This window comes from Lipomyces doorenjongii (assembly GCF_038497915.1).
Source record: "Lipomyces doorenjongii strain NRRL Y-27504 unplaced genomic scaffold V1508scaffold_101, whole genome shotgun sequence".
In the NCBI taxonomy this organism is placed as follows: domain Eukaryota; kingdom Fungi; phylum Ascomycota; class Lipomycetes; order Lipomycetales; family Lipomycetaceae; genus Lipomyces; species Lipomyces doorenjongii.
In genome coordinates, this window is record NW_027118168.1 from 5,001 (window position 1) to 26,469 (window position 21,469).

General features: G+C 46.8%; 10 protein-coding genes across 10 annotated transcripts in view; 4 read left to right on the forward strand and 6 right to left on the reverse strand.

The window, feature by feature from the left end:
- Positions 1-205, reverse strand: part of V1508DRAFT_426645 (putative heavy-metal-binding-domain-containing protein) — an 847-nt gene extending 642 nt beyond the window's left edge. The window contains exon 1 of the mRNA XM_066941593.1: positions 1-205. This exon is cut by the window's left edge and continues 642 nt beyond it. The gene's annotated coding sequence lies outside the window, so the exon portion shown is untranslated.
- Positions 206-712: 507 nt separating this feature from the next.
- V1508DRAFT_426647 (uncharacterized protein) lies at positions 713-2,073 on the reverse strand (the record flags this gene model as incomplete). The annotated part of the gene is made up of 2 exons (XM_066941594.1): positions 713-1,023; positions 1,074-2,073. One exon carries the CDS (start codon positions 2,071-2,073, stop codon positions 1,093-1,095), a length of 981 nt encoding a protein of 326 aa, XP_066792790.1. The 3' UTR covers positions 713-1,023; positions 1,074-1,092.
- Positions 2,074-2,442: 369 nt separating this feature from the next.
- Positions 2,443-3,396, reverse strand: V1508DRAFT_426650 (histidine phosphatase superfamily). The gene has a single exon (XM_066941595.1). It carries the CDS (start codon positions 3,312-3,314, stop codon positions 2,655-2,657), a length of 660 nt encoding a protein of 219 aa, XP_066792791.1. The 5' UTR covers positions 3,315-3,396; the 3' UTR covers positions 2,443-2,654.
- A 2,374-nt stretch (positions 3,397-5,770) lies between these two features.
- Positions 5,771-6,516, reverse strand: V1508DRAFT_23272 (putative heavy-metal-binding-domain-containing protein). The gene has a single exon (XM_066936325.1). It carries the CDS (start codon positions 6,186-6,188, stop codon positions 5,793-5,795), a length of 396 nt encoding a protein of 131 aa, XP_066792792.1. The 5' UTR covers positions 6,189-6,516; the 3' UTR covers positions 5,771-5,792.
- A 3,362-nt stretch (positions 6,517-9,878) lies between these two features.
- V1508DRAFT_23397 (OPT oligopeptide transporter protein-domain-containing protein) lies at positions 9,879-12,711 on the forward strand. Its single transcript, XM_066936329.1, has 2 exons — positions 9,879-10,039; positions 10,087-12,711. The coding sequence occupies exon 2, from the start codon at positions 10,087-10,089 to the stop codon at positions 12,676-12,678; it is 2,592 nt and encodes an 863-aa protein (XP_066792793.1). The 5' UTR covers positions 9,879-10,039; the 3' UTR covers positions 12,679-12,711.
- Positions 12,712-13,361: 650 nt separating this feature from the next.
- On the reverse strand, positions 13,362-16,234 carry V1508DRAFT_426663 (WD40-repeat-containing domain protein; the record flags this gene model as incomplete). Its single annotated transcript, XM_066941596.1, has 9 exons — positions 15,899-16,234; positions 15,697-15,847; positions 15,542-15,645; positions 15,365-15,494; positions 15,168-15,310; positions 14,957-15,114; positions 14,453-14,909; positions 13,794-14,406; positions 13,362-13,746 (listed from the first exon to the last, which is right to left on the reverse strand). Coding segments are annotated over exons 1-9 (2,254 nt in total), but the record flags the coding sequence as incomplete, so codon positions are not given.
- A 71-nt stretch (positions 16,235-16,305) lies between these two features.
- On the forward strand, positions 16,306-17,292 carry V1508DRAFT_458205 (uncharacterized protein). The gene is made up of 3 exons (XM_066942710.1): positions 16,306-16,730; positions 16,780-16,980; positions 17,039-17,292. Exons 1-3 carry the CDS (start codon positions 16,431-16,433, stop codon positions 17,078-17,080), a joined length of 543 nt encoding a protein of 180 aa, XP_066792795.1. The 5' UTR covers positions 16,306-16,430; the 3' UTR covers positions 17,081-17,292.
- Positions 17,178-18,250, reverse strand: V1508DRAFT_426670 (uncharacterized protein). The gene is made up of 2 exons (XM_066941597.1): positions 17,720-18,250; positions 17,178-17,656 (listed from the first exon to the last, which is right to left on the reverse strand). The coding sequence occupies exons 1-2, from the start codon at positions 18,197-18,199 to the stop codon at positions 17,426-17,428; spliced, it is 711 nt and encodes a 236-aa protein (XP_066792796.1). The 5' UTR covers positions 18,200-18,250; the 3' UTR covers positions 17,178-17,425.
- Positions 18,251-18,281: 31 nt separating this feature from the next.
- On the forward strand, positions 18,282-19,939 carry V1508DRAFT_426671 (DnaJ domain-containing protein). The gene is made up of 3 exons (XM_066941598.1): positions 18,282-18,553; positions 18,603-19,058; positions 19,107-19,939. Exons 1-3 carry the CDS (start codon positions 18,368-18,370, stop codon positions 19,644-19,646), a joined length of 1,182 nt encoding a protein of 393 aa, XP_066792797.1. The 5' UTR covers positions 18,282-18,367; the 3' UTR covers positions 19,647-19,939.
- Positions 19,940-19,976: 37 nt separating this feature from the next.
- Positions 19,977-20,975, forward strand: V1508DRAFT_23543 (coiled-coil domain-containing protein-domain-containing protein). Its single transcript, XM_066936334.1, has 2 exons — positions 19,977-20,726; positions 20,776-20,975. The coding sequence occupies exons 1-2, from the start codon at positions 20,307-20,309 to the stop codon at positions 20,968-20,970; spliced, it is 615 nt and encodes a 204-aa protein (XP_066792798.1). The 5' UTR covers positions 19,977-20,306; the 3' UTR covers positions 20,971-20,975.
- The last annotated feature ends 494 nt before the right edge of the window (positions 20,976-21,469 follow it).

The window sequence follows — 21,469 nt, forward strand, 5'->3', positions numbered from 1 at the left end:
ATTTGTGGCGGCTCGAAACTGCCGCTCGAGGTGCACGGTGATTCAGTCCTAAGTTCGGATTTTGGCCTTCTGTGATTGACTCATCACGCACAAGGCATTTCTGTTGCTCAACAATAATATTACGAGCGCGAATGAAATTTGGAAACGATACCACGATCGAGCTCTTGATAAAGTTATCGTGAAATCCCGGATCGCAGAACACGCATAAAACTATCTATGGTTCGGAGTAGCAATTCGGACATCTAATGCGGCTGATATGTTTAATTTTTGAGTCTGTCTTCAACCTCTCGACTGAACGGTGAAACTGATACAATGCGAGCTAACCGTGCTGAATGGACTCAAAACAAATAAGCGGTACGGTAATGTTATGTCGCAGTCGATTGCAAGCATTTCCCATTACCAAAGAGCTGATGCTGAAGCTCGATACGCTCCTATTAATGTTAAATTAATATTACCTTAATTGGCACATGCTACGAACGGCGTATGCGGACGGCCAAGGCCGCCGCTGCGCCTGAATGAACTGTGATACCACCTGGTGGCCCTGACATTAATTATTATATTGCTGTATCATTCGATCCTTTCAAGACTTATTCGTGACTCTCATGCAGTCGAATAGCCTCACACTTTAGTGTTTCGGCACGCAATTCAGGACGCCAATCAATTTTGCCATGACCCATCAGTACGCAAGTTATTGCAGCACTAATTGGCCGAGCTCCTGCTCATGGCTCAACCTACTCATCCTAGTAAATCCAAGAACTTGCAGTTAACCAAACCGTTATTATTTAGAAGATTATTTCAGTGTACAACATTCGGATTTAAGGCTCTATATTTGCCTGACCCGGCTGCCAGCCCACGCCACCCCAGAAAAATTAGACGTACATAACTCCTTAATTTCCAAATATATCCCTTGCTCTACTCTATAACATAACTAATGGAAAGCACAGCGAGAGTAGCGCGCGGCCACACGGCTCTATCTGATGCACCCCATCCCGATTCCCTTCACATCGCGTTGGTCATTAATCTCTATGTGGTTGGTTCCTCAAATCATCAAAATCATAAAACTGAATTCATACCTTGGACGGTCATCTGTACTCACTTAAAGGTAATCTTGACAGCCTGCAGGATGTTCGGGTGTTTCGTGTAAGAACATACCAATGTTTTCCCAGTCCAGTCATAGTTAGGGTGCGGAGTGGCTGAATATACGGCACCGGACGGGACTTTGTGCAGAGTCACTGGCGACGACCAAGGACCGGTGGGCGAGCTCGCAGTCATGGCCAGGATCTGATTATCCATGAAATTATTTGAGTGCACGAACATGAGGCAGTCATAATACGGGTTCCAGATAACCTGGCCGCTCTGAATCTGCCAAAATATCCCCTCCTTCCCGGAGACGTTGTATAACCTTTCCTTCTGCCAGCGTGAGCCGTTCCAGTACTCGTACGCTGAGAGGTTCGTTGCAGACGAAATCAAGACGCGACAGACGTAGACGAACTCTTTGGAAGCATTGCCGTGGCCGTACGCATAGATATGGTTGCCGAACTTGACACAACCAACATCACCATAGTGAGGTTCCGTCTTTCCGTCCCACCAGTACTCGGCAAGACGCGTGCATGACGGTGTGTTGCCTCTCATGGTAACCGTCGCGACGCCGGCACCGACTAAATTATCGACTCCGCCAGGTCTGTGGTTCTTGAGAAAAAACAAAATGCCTTTTCTGGGGCTTGTTTCGACAACGTTGGTGATGCCCATGGCATGGACGCTCTTATCCTCGTTCCATGCGGGATTCAGCGGACAAAACTGTTGCGGCCAGCCACCGCCATCCAGCAGCACATCGGTGACGTGAAGAGGATTGGAAGTCGCTTGTGCCACGCTGTCAGAGGTCATGCCGCGAAATGTGTTACTGTAAGACGAATCGCGAAACATCGTATCTCCATAGGTGAGCAGGGTGACACCGCCGATCTGGCCATTAAACCCATTGTCACGCAAGCAGTGGGTCGTGGTGCTGTGGATGTCACCGAGGAAAGTAGCAGAATGCACTGTGATAGGTAATCTGCCTTTAGAATGTCCAATCATGGTGTTTCAAGTATTGTCATATTATGACGAGAAAGAAATCATGCTTAATCTTCAGCATCGTAAATAAGAGTGTTAGAAGAGTGAAATCATTGGGACATGCTGACGCTAATCCGTTTACGTCATACATACGTAGCGTGCCTGGCCAACGCGTTCAGTTAACCACTGCATGTGCAAGCTTGCTTCGCCTTGGTGATCTAATGCCTATAATCTCCTTCTGTAAACAACCGTTTGGTTTCATCAGCACATTTGCAGACACCGGCCACGAGATTGAAATAGACACGGAAAGAAGCGAAACAGTCGAGAGCACGGTTAAGTAATTTCAACATCAGACGCAATGTTTCAGTTCCAGTAGGGTATTAAGGATATTACGCGGGGGCTTTTGACTTCTTTGATTGACATTATGTCTACATCAAAATTTATTTGTACTCGACTGCGCAACAGAGGAGCCTCGCAAGAGCGTGGCATTTAAATGCAAAACCAAACTCCCACGATATACGTCAAAGCCTTACTACTTCAACTCGGCGCCGTATGCTTCAAAGCAATCTCGTGGTGCCGTCACGGAGCTGCACGTGGTCTCTTGTTCAAGCCACTTCGGAGTCTTTCTCCGCAATCGGAGCCAATACCACGCTTCCTCCTTCATTTCGTTTAATCGTGTAACTTCTCCAACCAGCCTTCGGCAGATCTATCTCTGGATCTCCTGACAAATGCTTCATAAAAACACCATGCGTGACCACAGCAACGTCCCTCCTATCACGGTCTTGCAGTGCCACAAGTCTGTCTGCCAAACTACGGCGAACACTACTTGCACGGTCATCCACTGCATCGGGAGCGTAAAGTCCACCCTTGAGCTGCCATCCTGCATGTAGACCAGAAAAGTCCAGATTGGGGAATATCTTCTCCAGCATTACTTGATCGGAGCCGGTATCGCAAGGAAGAGAGCTACGTTCTTGAAGGCCAGGATCCAGGACCAATTGAGCGCCTCCGTCGACACCTTTTCCAGAGCCCACCTCAAAGTAACGTTTGTCGAGGACGTCCGCAAATGCCAGGAGCGTGGTCTCTATCGTCCGGCGGAGAGGGGAAGTGACGATCAGGCCGACTTCATCTGAAGATGGGAATATCCGACGGAAGTCGTCCGCTTGCTGTCTACCCAAGGCGGTCAATTCTGGGTCGAGTCGACTGAAGTCGTGATCTGTATTATGCACCGATTCGGCGTGCCTGACAACGTGGATACGACCCGCCATTGCTATCGAAAATAAAATGACGAAATCTTGAAATGCATGACTTTTTGAGAATGATCAGCTATTTAAGCACACGAACTTTAGTATGGCATCATCGGGGGCGAAGGTGCGTAATTTTGTAACAAGCCACTACTGTCAAATGCGCCGCAAAAAGCAGCCTACCAGTAGTGCGGGACTGCAAGAATCGCACGCTTTTTTCACGCAACTTCCAAGACCATCACAACACGCCACCCTGTCGATATCCTCTTAAAAATACGTCACTCGATAGTCTAACCATTTGAAAATCAACCCTACTAGTTTTTGGTAAATGAAAATGATAAGCTGGTAATTGTGAGGTCGCTATTGAAGGAGAGAAATTTGGCACTTGTCACGTAATAACTAAATATGTATTTATGCCATAATGTTTGAAGTTTGTTGCTTGAAGCTGCTTCAACGCGTCGGCGCCCGACCGTAACACAGCCAAGCGCCATTTAGATCCTATCATTCCTCTGCGACAGTTGCAATGCCAATGCTGCCTTGTTCGATTCTTGCTATCCCCGTACCATACTCTCAGCTGTCCCAATTGCGAACCATTTGTTAGCGCCCCATTCTTCTTTCTTTGCTTATTGTTGGCCCTTCGCACGTAAGTCATCAGTTTATCAGTGGTGACAAGTGTGAACCTTTGCCGCTGTTGGCAAGAGTCCGCTCTAGATTTACGCGTGAGGAGGTCGCGTCTATTTGGGCTCTAAGTAGAGTCCAGGCTTGTCGTAGAAGCAAGCCTTATAGGCCCTCCGAGCCTGGAGCGTGAGAGCCTCTGAGGAGAAATAAATAATTACGGTATGTTGGTTAACGTTGGAAGTAGGAATTGTCTTAGTAGACAGCTTAATTTGACTTAATCTATAGTCATGTACCATCAGTCGTGTGCCACTGATAAGGGTGAGCGCCCTCACAAGGAACTGAATAATAGGGCTAGGACTATGATTGCGATGTCCGGATTAACCCATGGCCTATGGCCATAATGAGACTGAGCAACATAAGAACAATGGAATTGCTGGTCTACCCAACCAAGCAACCCTCGAAGCCTGATGTGTCAGTCCGAGTGCTTCACGTTCGCTAACTCTCCTTTGAGTTGCATCCTTAATCCTGCGTTACTCTTGTCGTATCGAGTCCCATGGCTCTTTTGGCGTAGGACTGTCGCCGAGAATCTGAGCCCGGACCTTGATGCTTAGGCTCCCCGTCATTGCGCAGAGTGTTTCATCTCCTCCTGTTCCTCCTTCTACTGTTCTTGTGGGCTCTTCCCTTGCTTGGCGGGACTGCCCTCGAGGAACGTGTAGAAACCTTCACCCTTCAAAATAAGGGTCATCGGCTGCTTTCAAGGCACTCAGTCTTCGACCCCTTCGAGCTGCCAGACTCTAATGTCTCAATCTTCTGACTTTTTTTCAGGTTTTCTTTGGTTGAGTTTCTGTATTTCTACTGATTCAGGGTAACTTGTTGTGTAATAAGGACAATAGCAAACCCGCCGGTTACCAGAGTTATTAATAGAAATATAGAAGCTCAACAGATCTAAGCCATCTGCGCCAACTCCTGTATGCGGCCTTCGGATCACAGGTTTACGCACTCAAGCGAAGTGTATCGGCTATCTTCTCTCTCCCATCGTATTCTCTAGCGTCAGCATCCGCCCGTGGTGACCAGGTCAATGCAAAGCGACTGCCAAAGAGCCTACCTCATGGTTTGCTAGCGTGCGCCATGTCCATCTACGGGGAGGCGATAGATACGATTTTCAGTTGGTCCTGAAGTGTCAGTCTGGCACGCTATCCCTGTCATATGATTCGTTGCAGCCCGAGGTTGGGATGCTGTTTGAGTCCTCCGACTGTCAGTAATTGAGACTCTATGCAGATGAATACTCGGCGCGCTTTACCCGGATTCGTCTGCTGTGCCGGCAGCACTCTTCCGCATTTATATCATACTCACGAGTTTTTTTTTTTACTCCAAACGGGAATGAAATACTTGCGCGAGTTACAGCTCTCTGTAGTCCCTGGCTATGTCACGTATAGTGAAGCTGAATCAGCGCGGAGCAACGCATATCTCGACTGGCGCCGCTGAGATCATCATGCTTTTTATGCTACTGTTTTCGTTTCTATATACGCTGTTGGCCTGCCGCGCTTAAGAGGAGCTTGTTGACACTCAAATGAAGGCTAGCCTCGGCATGTCTTCCCCGGCACCGAGGGATCACTGGCCAAGACTCCGCAGCCTGTATACTCTGTATACCAATAGTAGAACATTCACTTCGACAAAGTTAGCTACGGTCTACTGCAGTCGGGTTGAAAATTTATATGTGGGCCAGGGGCGTGTCAATTACATATATCGGAACAAGACAGGTCGCGAAACATCTCCGCCCGTGGAACTCATGGTGGTCAAAAAAAAAACACTTCTTCGGTTAAACTACTATTATCAATAGATTCGCTATATATACTTCCACATCCAAGTTTTGCTAAGAATTTATCAATTGATCTTCTCAACGATGCAGGCCGTACCATATGCGCATACTTCAGCAAACCTGCCTTCCAATTCTCCGCTCTCAAATCTCATGGCAATAATCGCGTTCCCTCCTTTCGCTAAGCACTCGCTAATCATCCTGTCGACGGCTGAGTTCCGGCTGTCATATAACATTTTCGTGAAGACTCCCACCTCGCCTCCAATCAACGATTTGAAGTTGGCGCCAACACTGGCTACGACATTCCGAGAACGGACGGTGAGTCCGTAGACAGTGCTGATAACGTGTACAACGCGATAACCTGGGATATCATTCATTGTGCTGATGAGGACACCGCGTGTATCTCCAAATGAGTGGAGATCGAGATTGGCACCCTTCCCATTTTCTTCCGCATACCGTGGCATTTGAAAGGCAATAAGTAGATCGCTGTAAGCCAGGCGAAAAATATATATAGAATTGCGTGATCGACGAGTGTCTTTTGTTGTCTGAGATTTGATCCGGTAAGACTACGGTTTGTTGCTCAAGGGAACTGCCGGCTCTATATATATTGGTGGATTTCATGGCTACTGAATGCTGCGGCCCAGGATCACCTGAGATACTTCAACGAGCGTAGTTAGATTTGGAAAGACGTACGGTATCTAGTCATAATCCGTAATACACATAACGACGTACGGACGAAAGAGGGGCAGGAATTCTTTAGACGACTCTGCACAAAGTGACCCTCCGCATAGCCTTCCCAGCACAGTTACTGTTCAGATGTGTGCTACACACGCGTAATGTTGAGGTGTATTACATACGCGATATACTAGCTGATTCTCCTAATACTTGTTGTAGAGGCCAATACACCTTCTCCGTGGGGCGGCACCCGGCCTGACTCAGCTAAAAACTCCGCCCGCGCCTCGCGCACGTCACTGCCTCACTTATTGGAACGGCTGTGACTTGTGCCTTCACTGCGCCTCGCATATCTCTTTCATTCTAATCCTATCCAAATATGAAGTATCATTTGTGCCAGCTATTTGCAGACTACAGATAGGTGTCCGGACCTAAGGATATCCCAGGCATGGACCTCGAGGCCACACATTTAAGGCTGACCAAGATTGATGTCTCGTGGATGGGTAAAGACGGCTGTTGTCAGCCCGGCTTCTTGTCTGCTCGGATTGCCGTCGGACGGTCTCACAAGACATCACACATGCGCAGATATCTGGCTCATTATGCTTATTGCAGCCCATTCCACAGTTTGAAATGTTTGGTTTTGTGGGTAAGGTAAAATTAAGCTGCGGCCGTGACACCGTCAAGTGGCACTCAGGAGAATGCCGTTGCCCTCCACCGTGTAAAGTAGACGAGTGCGATATCCTAGTAGCTGCAGACGGCGCAAACAGTAAGATCCTGTCAAGCCTTCGACCGGATGACTAGCTTTCATTCGCGATTGTCGTCTGTGTCAGTCGCAACTCCAAATTCGTTGTCAATGCCCCTGGGCTCGTCAATCGGGATTGAGGACGTCTCCTCGGTGGTTATGGCGTGTGGCTTCTTGTGTAGAGCTCTTTTGCTGTGTTGAACGAAGAGCCAAAAAATTGCTGTTTGTGGTTGGTCTGCTTTGACGTTGCGCCCTCATCCGTACCTGCAATTTGTAGTAAACTGCTCTACAGTTCGTATACAAGGTTGCGGTGTTCAATTGAGAAAGACCTATGCATCGAAGTCTATGAAGTTCCAATCATGGGGATTGTCAGCATCAGCGTACCGATTTTTGACCGAAAGGGGACTACCTTGCTTGAGCCATGTGCTATAGGGAATATCAAAAGCAGCTGGTTTGGGTATATCGCAGGCATCTCTGATTCCTGGGATTCTGCTGAGGTTTATTGTCAACAGGAAGTTAAATTACGTTAGGGAGACTGAATTGATTGGTGACATACGTGGCGGTTGTTAAAGCTACTGTCCTAAGGAGATTATAATAACGTGAGAAATCACGCTCTTCAGTACCAGAGCCTATCAGGACACTCAGGGCACTTCGGGTTTGACATTAGGTGGAATCAGAGACATAAGACTAAGGTGTCATATCGTTACATGCGCCACGCGCAATTGACGTTAGATAGCCGCCATGACACTCTTTTCCATCTGCTCTCCATCTACGATCGATGGCAAATGATATAAATCAACGTTAGAAATAGCTATTATCAGAAGTGCAATAGCCCCTCCTTGACAAACAAGTATCACGACAGGGAACCATATATGAGTTGAGCGGACATCGAGTTAACGGAATAATAATTTGCCGTACCATTGGTAGTGGAGCACCAAATCCAGTATTAGTATCAGTGACCTTCACGCACTAGCACTAGTGTATTCATGTTACGCACTACTTACCAAGAATATAAATCAATCCTATCTAATGCTCCCCGAGATTACTATATATTAGGCAGCTGTCGAGTTTGTTACCGGCCTTTTTCTGGCACATTGAGCCTCGTCTGTGCAGAGCCAGTTAAACCACATCGCAATACCATAGGATATAACTAGCTTACGATACTATAGCAAAGGGGCCTCTGTGAGCAGTAACACAATAATGATACTGCAGTCAGCCATGCGGACAAGTATGCTCTCATTTATCCTATATTTTCCTCATTTACTTTTGCTTGGCTGCAGCAGAGAAATGACCAATAGCGGACTAAACTGCGGCAGTATCAGTTTCTGTCGCTTAACGTCGGTGTACTCGTCGCGAAGTACCGAATGATTCCACGCACCGCAACATCCAGCGATTGAATCCATTTTACTGATGCGAAAGCGCGCTGCCGTAGTCAGTTAAGAGTACGAGTAGCCAAGTTATGGGTAAGGGTGTCTTGTGCTCCTGCGGCCCATGCAGGGATTTATGTGCGCTCGACAATCTCCTATCAAGGTTAGGCAATATTCAATGCACCGTTGCCAAATCCCTGCAAAAATCTTGTATGAATTATACTTTCAGAGCAGGCTGGCTTTATGTACATTGCAGTCCTTTCTGAGTTCGGCAAGTTCTCATTCTCACTGCGTTGAACGGATTATGGGAATCATGTTTTACGCAATCTTTCCACTGGCTGAGATCAGAGGCTGAATATTTCTGCTAAATATCTGTCCGTAATAAACAATATTTTTGTAGAGTCTATCGGACTATCTAACAGACCTGACAATTTAGTCATATATTGCGCCACAGTTTTTACGTGTATAGCGTGTGGGGGTCAGCAGGTGCTTGACATTCTGAAGGGTATACTGAATTGACACGATCATTTATTTGGAATTAAATCACGCCCATGCACTTTGGTGCTCCAGGATATAGGCGGCCTCGGCATTCGAACGAGCCTTATCATAAATATTAAGGCTGGTCTGTGCAATCATAACGCGGTGGCTGCGCGATAGGCTTGCTGCAATGATGTCTAAAATAAGGTTTTAGCATAATCGTCTCTTATCGGGAGAATGTCACTTGCCCGCTCCCTTCCGTAATACGATTATCAGCGTCTCAGAACCGAGGCTACATATGGACAACTGTACAAATATTATTCTTCGATCAGTCAGAATCTGCACCACTAACAAAGTTGTTCGCGGAAGCACCGGAGAGTATGTGTTCACAGTTTGTTCGGGTGTTCACACAGTGTTCGGACGAAGTTCACTTGCCGATGCGCCGCTGTTGCCCATGTCTTAGCTCTCCAAAGCTTGAGTATTTGGCCTGTGCTTATTGAACGGCTGCTAAGACACGGCTGATGCTCTTGAACGGCTGCAAGGATACGGCTGATGCTTGGCCTGAGCAATACCTGTTACCTGCCTTGTTATACTATACTTATCGGCAACAGCTGAACTGCGCATTGCTTAACGACGACACTTGGCGACGAAAGATCGAGGACCTCGCAACGTGTACTTTGCTGGATCATATGTTGCGCGCACTGCACCGCATATTGCGGAGGGCGCCGCAATAACTCTAGACGTCTTGCTATAGCGTTGTTTCAGTATCGACTGCACGTGTGTACATCGACTAGGCTAATGCATTCGCGATGCTTCCTGGATTTCACGCAATGGGTTGACAGATAAGAAATCTTTCCTGTGAAACTTTTTGTTCGGCATTTCTGAGGCGGCCAAGCCTATCCACTGCTGCTGAAGATAAGATACGTAGCTAAGACTTGCTTGGCTGTATTCGGCATGACAGGCGAACCGCCATCTGACATATAAGAGAGATCTCCCTGATTTCGCGGCATTTTTATACAAATCAGATTGGTTAAAGCTCTGGTTTAATTTGGTGAAGGTATGAGCCTCTAGGTGCCCGCGCTTTTCTCTCTAACCCTTGACTAGATGTCCACCTACTACGAGAAGTCTAATGATATCACGCCAGATATTGGCAGCATCTCTGTCCATGAATCCATCAGCATTAGCGAGAGCGAGAAGAAGGACCACATCAGAGTCGCTGTCGTGTCTGTGGAAGACAGGGAGAGGATTCTTGAACGTATCGGCGAATCTGGCGATTTGAATGATCTTCTAGATGAGGATGCCGACTTTGTAGTTGAGAAGATGAAGACTATGGGCGTCGAGGAGGCTTATGAGGTATTGGCCGCGGCGGCAGATTATCACCATGATGACGTTAACTTCCCCGTGAGAGCGATGCGCAAGATCAAGCTTCTTCTGGCTGGCGAGGAAGCTTCTGGCTTGGACCATGATACTTTTGAATTGGATTTACGTCTTCAGGCTACCTTGATTAAGTACCACTCGCCGTATCCCGAAGTTCGCGCAGTGTGCAAACCTGTCGACGACACAAGTATCCCCGCCGAAACTCTCCGAGCATATATTATTGGATGTTTCTGGGTTGCCTGCGCTTCTTTTATCAACCAGATGTTCAGTCTTCGCCAGCCTTCCCTATACTTGAATTCCACAGTTCTCCAAATTTTGGTCTATCCTTCTGGCAAACTCTTTGAACGTTTTCTGCCGAGGTCCACCATCAGCATCTTCGGAAAAAGAGTCAGTCTGAACCCCGGTCCCTGGACATTCAAGGAGCAGATGTTTGTGACCGTCATGACCAATGTGGGTGCAGGCAGCTCAAATTTCATGAACTATGTCGTTGTCTTGAAACTACCTATGTTCTTCGGCCTCAACTTCATCGGATTCGGATTCATGTTTCTAATGACGGCGTCAACACAATTCTTTGGCTTTGGCATTGCGGGCTTGCTTCGACGATGGGTTATTTATCCAAGCAAGGCAGTTTGGCCGACAATTCTTCCCACACTGCAGCTGAACAAGACTCTTCTTCTTCCCGAGGAAAGGAAGACCATCCATGGGTGGACGATTACAAAGTACAAGTTCTTCTTCGCTACATTCACCGCAATGTTTCTTTACTTCTTCGTCCCGGACTACCTTTTCACCGCGCTCAGTACGTTCAATTGGATCACATGGATTGCACCAAAAAATAAGGCACTTGCGTTCATCACTGGCTCAAAGATCGGATTGGGCTTCAGTCCCTGGACGACGTTCGATTGGTCTGTGATCAACTACTCGTCGCCGCTCGTGATGCCATTCTTCTCCACCGCCAACAGATTTTGCGGAACGGTTTTGGGTGCATTAATTCTAGCTGGGATGTATTGGTCAAACTATAGGTTTACTGCATATGTGCCTCCGAACACGAGTAACGTCTATGATCGCACTGGGAAGGTCTTCAATCTGTCGCGTGTCATTGTGAATGGTGCGATGGATGAAAATCTGTACCGTAAATACTCGCCGCCATATATTTCCGCTGGAAACTTGATGTACCTTGGATCATTATACGCGACGTACACCCTGTCTTTTACGTATGTCATGCTGAACGAGTGGAAAATGATCAGTGAGGCGCTGAGGGGATTTATCAAGAATTTGAAGGATCGTCAGATGTCCAATTACGACCGGTACAAGGATCCCATTTCACTCATGATGTCAAAGTACCCTGAGGTTCCAGACTGGTGGTTTCTCATTATCTTTGTGGTTGCACTGGCACTTGGAATCATTGGGCTCACTGTGTACCCCTCAACCACTCCGGTGTGGGCAGTCATCATCATCATGTTGGCCAGTATGGCGCTTTTGATCCCGTGCGCGATAATCTACTCAGTTACAGGATACATGATCAGTCTGAGCACTCTTGGAGTTCTTCTCGCAGGGTACATGGTTCCAGGAAACGGTGTCGCGAATCTGCTTTGTAGAGTGTACGGCTACAATGTGGATGAGCAGGCAGAATCGTTCATCGGAGATCAAAAGCTGGCACATTATGCTAAACTGCCACCTCGCGCTGTGTTCAGAGGACAGATTCTTGCGACAATGATTCAGGTGTTCACGACAACTGGCGCGATTACGTTCTTAATGAACGGCATCCCCGACTTATGCAGTTTCACCCAGGCCAGTCGATTCGTTTGCAGCTTTCCTCACACTTTGTACTCAGAGACCCTCCTCCTCGGTGTAGTCGGTCCCAATCGCACATTCAATGTCCTTTACCCTGTCCTCAAGTACGCCTTCCTCATCGGCGCGGTACTCGCCGTTCTCATATGGGCCATCCGCAAGCGTTTCATCAATGCGTTCAAGTTCGTCCACCCAGTTCTGATCCTCTCAGGCATCGGCCGCTATGGCAGTACCTATAATCTGTCGTACTACATAGAGGGATTCTACTTTTCCTTTTTCTTCATGTTCTTCGTGCGCCGCCGGTACCTCGCGTGGTGGACTAAATACAATTATGTCCTCTCGTCTGCGCTGACTGGCGGAGTCGCGTTTAGCGGAATTTTGATCTTCCTCGCGCTGCAGTATCATCCGAAGAAACTCATCTGGTGGGGTAATACGGTGTCGTCTGCGGGCGTGGATGGACAGATGGTTGCCACACTTAAATCTATACCGCAGGATGGATACTTCGGGCTCCCGGAGGGATCTTGGCAGTAAGAAGGGTACGGAGAGAGGTTTTAGAATTTTTTACTTTGGCCCAGTTGAAAGTTCGCACTGGAAATTCATATTTTATGGCATTGGCATGTTGTTGCGCGGTGATTTGTTTTACTTCCTGGAAATGAAAGCATTAGTACAATGTCCACTTCGAACTCACTGGGCCTGTGTTCTCTGAGTTTCAGAGCGTCATTTGTTAAGCTTTTGCCCGAGCATGGTGCAGCATAAATGTGGCGCCCTTCTAGACCTGTGATCTTGTGTACCGGTGACTTTGTGACCATTCTGGCACATTTGTTCTGGTCAACCCCGAGCCTCGAAGTTATTAAGAAACGATCTGAGACTTCGTAGTCAGAATATACATCAGAAATTGAACTGGACGACTTGCTTACTACAGTTTCTGACCGAACCTGAAATTTCAGTCGGTTAGTAGCCAGATGTGAAGCTATAAAAGCTAATATAGAGTTGTCGAACTCTACCTCTCCTAGATAGCAGGTCGTCCGGGAAACATTCAACCCGCAACGTATCGAGGATTCGTGAACATGTCCTGGCGCGCGACACGAACGGCGCGGATAGTGGACCTTATCGTTTCTTTATACCATCTAGGCGCAGTGGTTGCCATACTTTTCCGTCGTTGGTTTGCATATACGTCATTGGATCAAAAGGCGAGAAGGCAATTAAGTTTGTAGGCTGTGGACGTTGCGGAGACTGCAGCTAAACGCAAGTTCTTCCTGACAAGCCGCCATCGTTTACAAAATTCACGGACATATAATACAATTTCTAGAATTGCATACAACACTCTACTTCAATAATTGTAGCACATCATCCGATGCAGTCTGTATCCTCTTCTCAGCGACAAAGGTTTCCTTCAAGTTATGCACTATTTTCGTTCCGTCTAAACTCTTCCCAGCTTCGATGATTTCTGCGCTACTGATCGAGAGTACAGTACCGAAAGCCACGATAAGCCGATATGCCGCTTCAGGATCCTTGACAATTGAAAGATATTCTGTCATGATACCGATCACAGAGAATGCAGTCTCAACGTCATTATCTAAGACCACTAGCACAGAAAAACTACAATTATTAGTACAGAGTCCTCTACGTTCACATAGCATACCTACTTCAAAAGCAGAGTCGCCAAAGCCACCTCCGTTAGCTTTGACATGCCGGGTCCGACAAGCGCTCTAGCTTGATCAAAGATCTTTTCTCGGGTATCTGTCTGCTGAATTATACTCTTCCCCAGCTCTGTCTGAAACAAGTTTACAAACAACCTTGTCGCCATCATGGCATTATTAGGAACATCGAATACACCGGGAGTATCAAAGATCACTGACAGAATCTCTGACACCGTTTCTGAGTCGTCCAGCCCACCGACCACAATTCGGAGAATGTCAATGCCACCGAGTTTCTCTGCTGCCGGCCATTGTCTAATAATCTTTAATGCGAGCACTGCAACCTTGTTTGCAGCATCAGCATTTAAACCACTCTCCGATGCCGCTAAAAGCTCAGAAACTTCAGAGAGCTCAGCAGAGCTAATAGACGTAGAAGGATCTTTTGCTGCACTGAATTCCTGCGTCTTCTTCATCAGCATCGGGACATTGGCCTTTTTGATATAAAGGAAAGTCTTTTGGGGAAACAGAGAGAATCTGACACGTTTTGGCGACGATGACGCTGCTTCCTCTTGTTGTGAATATGTCGTTGACGAATTCTGTTGACCGGGAATATATCGAGAGCCTGAATTGTTAGGACTTGGACTTTTGAGAATATCTTGTCAACATACCATATGGATCCTCCAACGGTGTCTGAGTTCCAAGCTGCACGCCACCAGTATTTTTCTCAATGAACTTCGCCGTCTCGTCCAAATATGACAGTGGAAGCTCATTTTTTTCCAAGAACCGCTGGGCGGCCGTATACGGATTCTCAGTTGCGTTATATGGTAGTTTCAATGGCGGAGCGCCTTCCTGAATATCAACATCAAACACATAATCATACTCCTGCCCGTCGTATATCTGCTTCTGCTGACTGCCAACACCACTGACGACCTCGCCAATCTTAGCCCATTTTTCGCCAGTCCATTGGTAAGCATCAACTGAAGCATGTGCCGTTTTAACCATGATAACTTGGCCGATCTTTGTACCTGGAACTTCAAGAGCTTCGTGACTTGGGAGCTTTTCTTTATTGATGTTCCCTACCTCGTTGGCCGATATAGCATATCCTGCAACTTGCTCATCAAATTTCTGGGCTAGTTAGACCTTTCCCATATCTCCAAAGACATAAAACTTACAGCCATTTCTTCCTTCGTAGCCCAAGACTTGTCGTTCCGTGAAAACAGACGTACAGTGCCGTCACTTCCGCCTGCAGCAATATCGCCATTCTCAGGATTAACGGCTACCGTCCATACTGACGTGCATGGAAGCATGATAGTTTGGACACACTCGCCATCTAATTACGCGTTACCAATCAACCGCTTATTGATATATCAAGTGATCGCATACCTTTCCAAACTCGGACTGATCTGTCTTCTCCACTGCTAATGACTTCCTCAGTTGCTGGTGAGTACGCCAGAGAATAAACAAAACTGGAGTGGCCGTAAAGTTCTGCGAGGCAGGATCCGCTGAAATTCCAGATTCTCACGGATCTAGTTCAAGTTATTCACGAAGTCCACACCATAAGTACAAAGACGCGTACGTACCCATCGTTGCTACAACTAGCAAATCTGTCCTCACCAGCGCGGCAGATGCTTCGGACAACGTCAGAGTGTCCAGTATATACCCCAGTGATCTTGCTACCGCTCCACAGACGAATTGTCTTATCCGCCGATCCTGGAAATTGTTAACGAAAATCCATACAAACCCTTCCGAGTACGCACCTGTAATATACTGGTCAGGAGCCAACACCAATACGGCCCAGACCGCCTGTTCATGGCCACGCAGTATGTACTTGCATTGCCTGTTCACCCATACCCGTGCCGTCCTACGAATTAGCATGTTTAGACTAGTAATAAAGATTTCCCCCCCAACTCACTTATCCCAACTGCCACTAAGCAACACGCCGGAATTATAATCAAGAGCACAGACGTTCGAATCATGACCATGCAGAACGTACTCTGGGACCTGATTGGCACCCGGAGGACTCACTGTAATTGACTGGGCAAGACCCGCTGACGCGATCAACCCTACAGACGTCAATATCGAATCGACGACGATTCTTTGGTGAATCCGCTTACCTGTATCGTCCATCCATGCTATGCTGTTTAAATATTTTGGCGACTGATATGTCAAATCTGCCGCCCACTCAACACCATATTGACTGTCTGCACTGCCTGGGAGATGTTTCCATGTTCTCAGAGTGCAATCTCGAGACACTGATGCGATGAGCTCTGGCTTAGGGAAGATCACGCCGCGAACGTCGCCACGGTGTCCTTCAAGCGTCCGGGCGAGCTTGAAATCCGGCATCCTAATCGGAGCAGTGGTACGCTTTAAGAGGAGCACACACAAAATATGTTGTTTGATGTCAACCGCTGGTACGGGGCGGCGGGGACATCTCTGCTTGCGAAAGCTTTGGGCCCATCTTAGCAGTACCAAAAGGTCACCTAACGCGTCCCGTGATGTTTGCCGTTGCCCACATTTGCAAGTTGAGCCCGACCAAACAGACGCGCAACTATTGCAAATGTTATGTAATCCGTCAACGCGTTGTGACATCGGTTCTTAGGTTTCTAAATATATGTCTTGTATATATGCTAGTCACTTCTGGGATCCATGGATGAAGAAGCTATTCTCTCGTTTCTAACCGACAACGCGCAACTTTCTGACATCATCACGCGTCGACAGTTCGTTGAAATCTTCCGTAAGGACAAGCGCTCCGACCCTGCTGCAGTATCATTGTACCAGGATTTGGCAGAGACACGTGCACGGCAAATTCGATCTGTACAGAAAAATATTCGATTGGAATGTGCAGTTTCCTCGCGCTCCTTGCCTGCAGATGTAGACAATGCCAACGCGAATCTCGATGGCGAAGATGAAATTGAGAATATTTACTCTGAGATCATACCTCAAAGGGTACAGAATCGCCTCTTATTCGTTAGACTGATTAAACTAAACATTATAGGAGCCTCGCAAGTTGACGCTGGCGGAGATGATCACGCATATGGAAGCGGCGGTTTCGAAGCTCACAGCCGAACTCGACTCTATCGATCAGGACTCGAAACGTATGATTAAAGAGAGTGGGGCTACCGTGGACTCACTCAGTGATTTGCGCTACAAAAAGCTCTCATCCGGATCAGTGGAGCAGTGCTTATCTGGGCTGGCGGTAAGGAGACTTGTACGATATGATCAAATAGAGCGTCCCTCTAATGCATCGTATATAGTACCTTAATAGTCTTCTGTCTGGAAATAATTCGACTACGTAAGGGGGTGTTTCGAAGTCAGTAACTTGGTACTTCATCATCCAGCACATGTTCAAGGATTATTCACTCGAAATGCCTTACAGCATTCGTCTGCGCAAGATGATGACAATGTCGCACTGCGGCTACGCTATTAATTGGTTGATACGTGGGTGCAAGCACAACTAGCATATCTAGATAATAGATCACATAGGAATAGATATTTTGTGAAAATGTAGACTGATTTAATTACATATAATCCGTATCCAATGCCTGCAAACCAAAACCCAAATATACACAACGTCATGTGCGCCGCAAAATATATACAGCTGAATCTTACAGAAGTCATCACTTCTGTTCGCCACTGCGTTGTTACTTGCCTTCGTCCGGAGATTCGGCGCCATCGTTTTTCTTTCTAGGAGGGATCCGTCCAATCTTGACCCATGTATCCAAAATTCTCTCTCGCCGATTCTCCCATCTCAAGACGAACTTCTGGTATTCCTCATCCGTCAAAGGCTGCCATTTACTCTTCAGAATTCGTCGCACGGACTCCCCGGATATGCCAAAGAATTTAGCAATTTCCGATGATTTAATTTCTGGATGCTAAAGTACGAATTAGTATACTTGCGTCCATTGTGATCCCCCTCTCTCAAGTACAAGACACACCTCTTCCTTAAACGCCCGAAGCGCGACCCTGGCTTCTGGAGATAATTTCTTTCTAGGTTCCCACTGCGCACCGCCAATTTTCTCTCTTATTGCCAGCTGATGTTTCTTCCATTGCGGAAGCTTTGGAATTTTGCGCCAGTTGGATGGTAGGTCCAACTCGGCTCTCTTGGGTCGAGATGCTCCAGGTGGAACGTATTTTGGCGTTGGCAGGTTCCAACGTCCGCGTCGATCTGGCGGCTTTATAAAATCAATTTCCGAGTCGAAAGAGCCCGATGTTGCGGAATCTTCAGGGTCATCACCTTTTCGAGATTGAAGTTGCCTGCAGGATGAGAACTTGCGGGGCAAGGAATTTGTGATTAAAATGCGATGACATTTGACTGCGATGAACGTGCGACGACTGAGCGAAGATGTAGGGCCAGTGATGCGCATATTTAATGCGAGATAACTAGGATAGTAGTATTGTATATATGTATCGGTCATGTGAAATCATCTCGCGCCAGATTTTTGATTCAAAAATCGAATAAGGGTTCGCTACCGAAAATTTCGATTGGGAGGAACGAAGTAAGTTTGAAGAAAAAGAAACCCGTATTTGTAATTATTTCCCTGGCCACACCGATTCTGCACATATATTTATCCCAATAACATCAGATGAAGACCTGTTACTACGAACTACTGGAAATCGGTCGTGATTCGTCTCCAGACGAGATACGCAAGGCGTATCGGCGACAAGCGCTGTTACTCCACCCGGACAAGAACATGCACAGTGTGGAAGAAGCTACTCAGAAATTTGCACAAGTTCAAGCTGCGTACGAGATTCTATCAGATCCTGATGAAGTACGTTTTAGTGCACATTTGATAAACATCTTGCTAATATTATGTCTAGCGGGCCTGGTATGATTCTCACCGAGACCAAATCCTGCGAGAAGCCTCTCCAGCGACAACCGGCGGTTTCGACGGCCCGTCGTCAGCTTCTGCTGGGACTAAGACACAAGATATATTGCACTTCTTTGATCCAGGACTATTTGCCATCATAGACGACTCGGAAATTGGATTCTTTACAATCGCGCGGAAAGTGTTCGCGCAATTAGCTGACGAAGAGGCACAGGCCACCGACGATGGTGTACGACTACCTGATTTTGGTGATAGCAGGTCATCATGGGCTGGCGAGACAAGATATTTTTATGCTGCATGGAGTGGCTTCTCAACTAGGAAACCGTTTGATTGGTGCGACCAATACCGTCTACCAGATGCTCCGGACCGTCGAGTACGACGAGCGATGGAGAAGGAAAACAAGAAATTGAGAGATGCTGCAAAGAAAGAGTACAATGATACTGTCAAGGTGTGTCTGAATTTCAGTATCTATGATTAGTATATTAACGGACGACAGGCATTTGTGGCTTTCATTAAGAAGCGTGATCCAAGATCGAAGCAATCAACTGCAGAGAGTGAGCAGCGACAACAGGATATGGCAACTAAAGTCAAAGAGCAAGCAGCCAAAGCGCGAGCAGCACATAGAAATAGATTCAAATCCTATGAGGACCAGGATTGGGCTACTCCTGAATATGACGACCAGTTCTGGGACGAGGAATACAGGACGAAGGCAAAGAAGGAGAATGTTAATAGCGAGGATGTTGAAGCTGTCACGGCCGCAGGTGCTCAAGCCAACGCTGACTCTGACGACGACGAGAATGAAATAATTGTTTATGAGTGCGTGTTTTGCAAGAAGACGTTCAAATCAGAAAAGCAACTCGGCGTTCATGAGCAGAGCAACAAGCACCAAAAGATGGTCCGAGATATTGTCCGTCGAATGAAGAAGGAGAACGCTAGAATAGGACATGACAGTGCAGAGGAGGATGAATTCAAAGATGCACGTGAGACTTTTTCTGTTGAAGATTTGGCAGATGAAGTGTCTCATCTTTCTACGTAAACAACCTTCGGTCGGGAGTTTCTTTAGAAGAATTAATGGATTGGATTGTAGATACGGAGTTATGTGTGGAATTTTCAATTAGTGTACCATAGACAACTATTAACGCATTACGCAGAATTAGTTAACATGAATTTCTCAGAACCAGAATATCATTAATAACTTGGCATTAAGTATTTTGGTTTATGGTCACTGAACGCTTGTGGTTAGGGTAGATGTAGCATGAACAACGATATTTACTATTTATTATGCGACAGTCAAAAGCAAGTTCTTTATAGGGAATACATCTGAGTGACTAATCTGTATGCATCCATTAAGTTTCTATCGAACGCAAACATAGTTAGTTACCCCTTAGTTACCCAAGAGCCGTCTTAATTTGTAGCCAATTTATTAGCTTAAATATCCAGCATCAAGATATTAAGCGGCCATATTATCTAATCCGACGAATTTCGTTCGACGTTCTTGAATTCCGCAGAAGATTCAGGAACTTCATTGTGAAAACTGCCCGACTGCGAGTTTAACTAATGTAGAGAAGACTCGGTGGCTGATGTGGTTTTATATATAGTACAACGTCGGCTTACCGTAAAGGCCGATCCTAACGCGTGCGGCGCGCAATTATGAACGGTATTTTCCAGATGGAATCCCATAACACACGCTCCCCCAATGCTATCACCACAACCACTACCGCCGAAATCTCAACCTCCACAGGTCCGGAATCACGTCACTATCAAAAACCGAAGGCTTCACTATCTCCATCGTCATACGCCATCGTACTTCCAGCGAAGCGGGCTTGCCGAGGCGGACCCCCTGTTGCATGACCGACTGATCCGACGATTCCAAACTGCGGAAGAGAGGCAAGCTGAGGGTGAAACGCAAGGATGGGCTGGACGAATGTATGAGGATCTGATGCGGGCGGAACGGCGGATTGAAATGGAAAATATTAAGAGAGCGGAAGAAACTCGTAGGCAGGATCAAGGGGAGTCTGCAGTGGAGGAAGTTGAGGATGAAGACGTGGAGTCCAGAGAAGAGGGTGAAAGACAATGGCAGTACCTAATGACGTTGCGCTTTTTGGAAGGACTGGATGTGAGTACATCAATGACTTGCTTTGCTACCGAGTGCTAATGATGAACAGACGGACTTTAATTACGATGATGTCGACTTTGATGAACAGTGGGATGACCTGGCTCAACTCGCGCGCGATAGGGAAGATGAATACTTTGACGCCGAAGAACCGACATGGTATGAAGATGACGGCAATGGCCACAACATGCACGAGGAATCGACTGGACATATTCTTAAAGGACAAACAGGAATTCAAGATTTCTAAATTATGAACGCTACTCTGATCTTGACGCAAAGGAGACTCCAATGAAAGGGAACTGGAGATCTGAATTCTCAATGGGCCAGTTCTCGTATGTTATCCGTGTTGTGCCAGTATGAGAATTCTGCGAAATATATAGTAGTTGTGCTGTGGATTGGTTTGGTTGCCACACTCTTTGGAGAAAGCCCAAGGGAGTCCTCACTGACTGGATCGAGAGCTGTGCGTACCGTACCGCTAGTTGGTGGCAGCGGTGTTCCGTTGGGGAACCAATTATCCGGCTATATGACGACATGTTTTTCTTACGGCTCTGTAGGCATGCGATGTCTATGGCATTATAACCGGAGGGTTTCACCTTAAGGACGAAAATCTGGCCAATATACTTGCTAAGTATGCCTCGAAAGACAGGAATCATTCATTGACTTTAGACTTAAATCAACTTGGCTAGGATGAACATGAGACTGATTTAATGCTTCAGTGGTACCGGCCAAGTTCAGCTAATAATCCA

What these genes read in the sequence shown, in the direction of transcription:
- V1508DRAFT_23397 (XM_066936329.1), top strand. Translation starts at nt 10,087, where the DNA reads ATGTCCACCTACTACGAGAAGTCTAATGATATCACGCCAGATATTGGC.
- V1508DRAFT_23272 (XM_066936325.1), bottom strand. Translation starts at nt 6,188, where the DNA reads ATGCCACGGTATGCGGAAGAAAATGGGAAGGGTGCCAATCTCGATCTC.
- V1508DRAFT_426671 (XM_066941598.1), top strand. Translation starts at nt 18,368, where the DNA reads ATGAAGACCTGTTACTACGAACTACTGGAAATCGGTCGTGATTCGTCT. An exon ending in TTCTATCAGATCCTGATGAA is followed by an intron (nt 18,554 to 18,602) that starts GTACGTTTTAGT and finishes TATTATGTCTAG; the next exon opens with CGGGCCTGGTATGATTCTCA. An exon ending in AGTACAATGATACTGTCAAG is followed by an intron (nt 19,059 to 19,106) that starts GTGTGTCTGAAT and finishes AACGGACGACAG; the next exon opens with GCATTTGTGGCTTTCATTAA.
- V1508DRAFT_458205 (XM_066942710.1), top strand. Translation starts at nt 16,431, where the DNA reads ATGGATGAAGAAGCTATTCTCTCGTTTCTAACCGACAACGCGCAACTT. An exon ending in CTGAGATCATACCTCAAAGG is followed by an intron (nt 16,731 to 16,779) that starts GTACAGAATCGC and finishes TAAACATTATAG; the next exon opens with GAGCCTCGCAAGTTGACGCT. An exon ending in AGTGCTTATCTGGGCTGGCG is followed by an intron (nt 16,981 to 17,038) that starts GTAAGGAGACTT and finishes CATCGTATATAG; the next exon opens with TACCTTAATAGTCTTCTGTC.
- V1508DRAFT_426670 (XM_066941597.1), bottom strand. Translation starts at nt 18,199, where the DNA reads ATGACCGATACATATATACAATACTACTATCCTAGTTATCTCGCATTA. An exon ending in TTCGGGCGTTTAAGGAAGAG is followed by an intron (nt 17,657 to 17,719) that starts GTGTGTCTTGTA and finishes TTCGTACTTTAG; the next exon opens with CATCCAGAAATTAAATCATC.
- V1508DRAFT_23543 (XM_066936334.1), top strand. Translation starts at nt 20,307, where the DNA reads ATGCTATCACCACAACCACTACCGCCGAAATCTCAACCTCCACAGGTC. An exon ending in GCTTTTTGGAAGGACTGGAT is followed by an intron (nt 20,727 to 20,775) that starts GTGAGTACATCA and finishes AATGATGAACAG; the next exon opens with ACGGACTTTAATTACGATGA.
- V1508DRAFT_426650 (XM_066941595.1), bottom strand. Translation starts at nt 3,314, where the DNA reads ATGGCGGGTCGTATCCACGTTGTCAGGCACGCCGAATCGGTGCATAAT.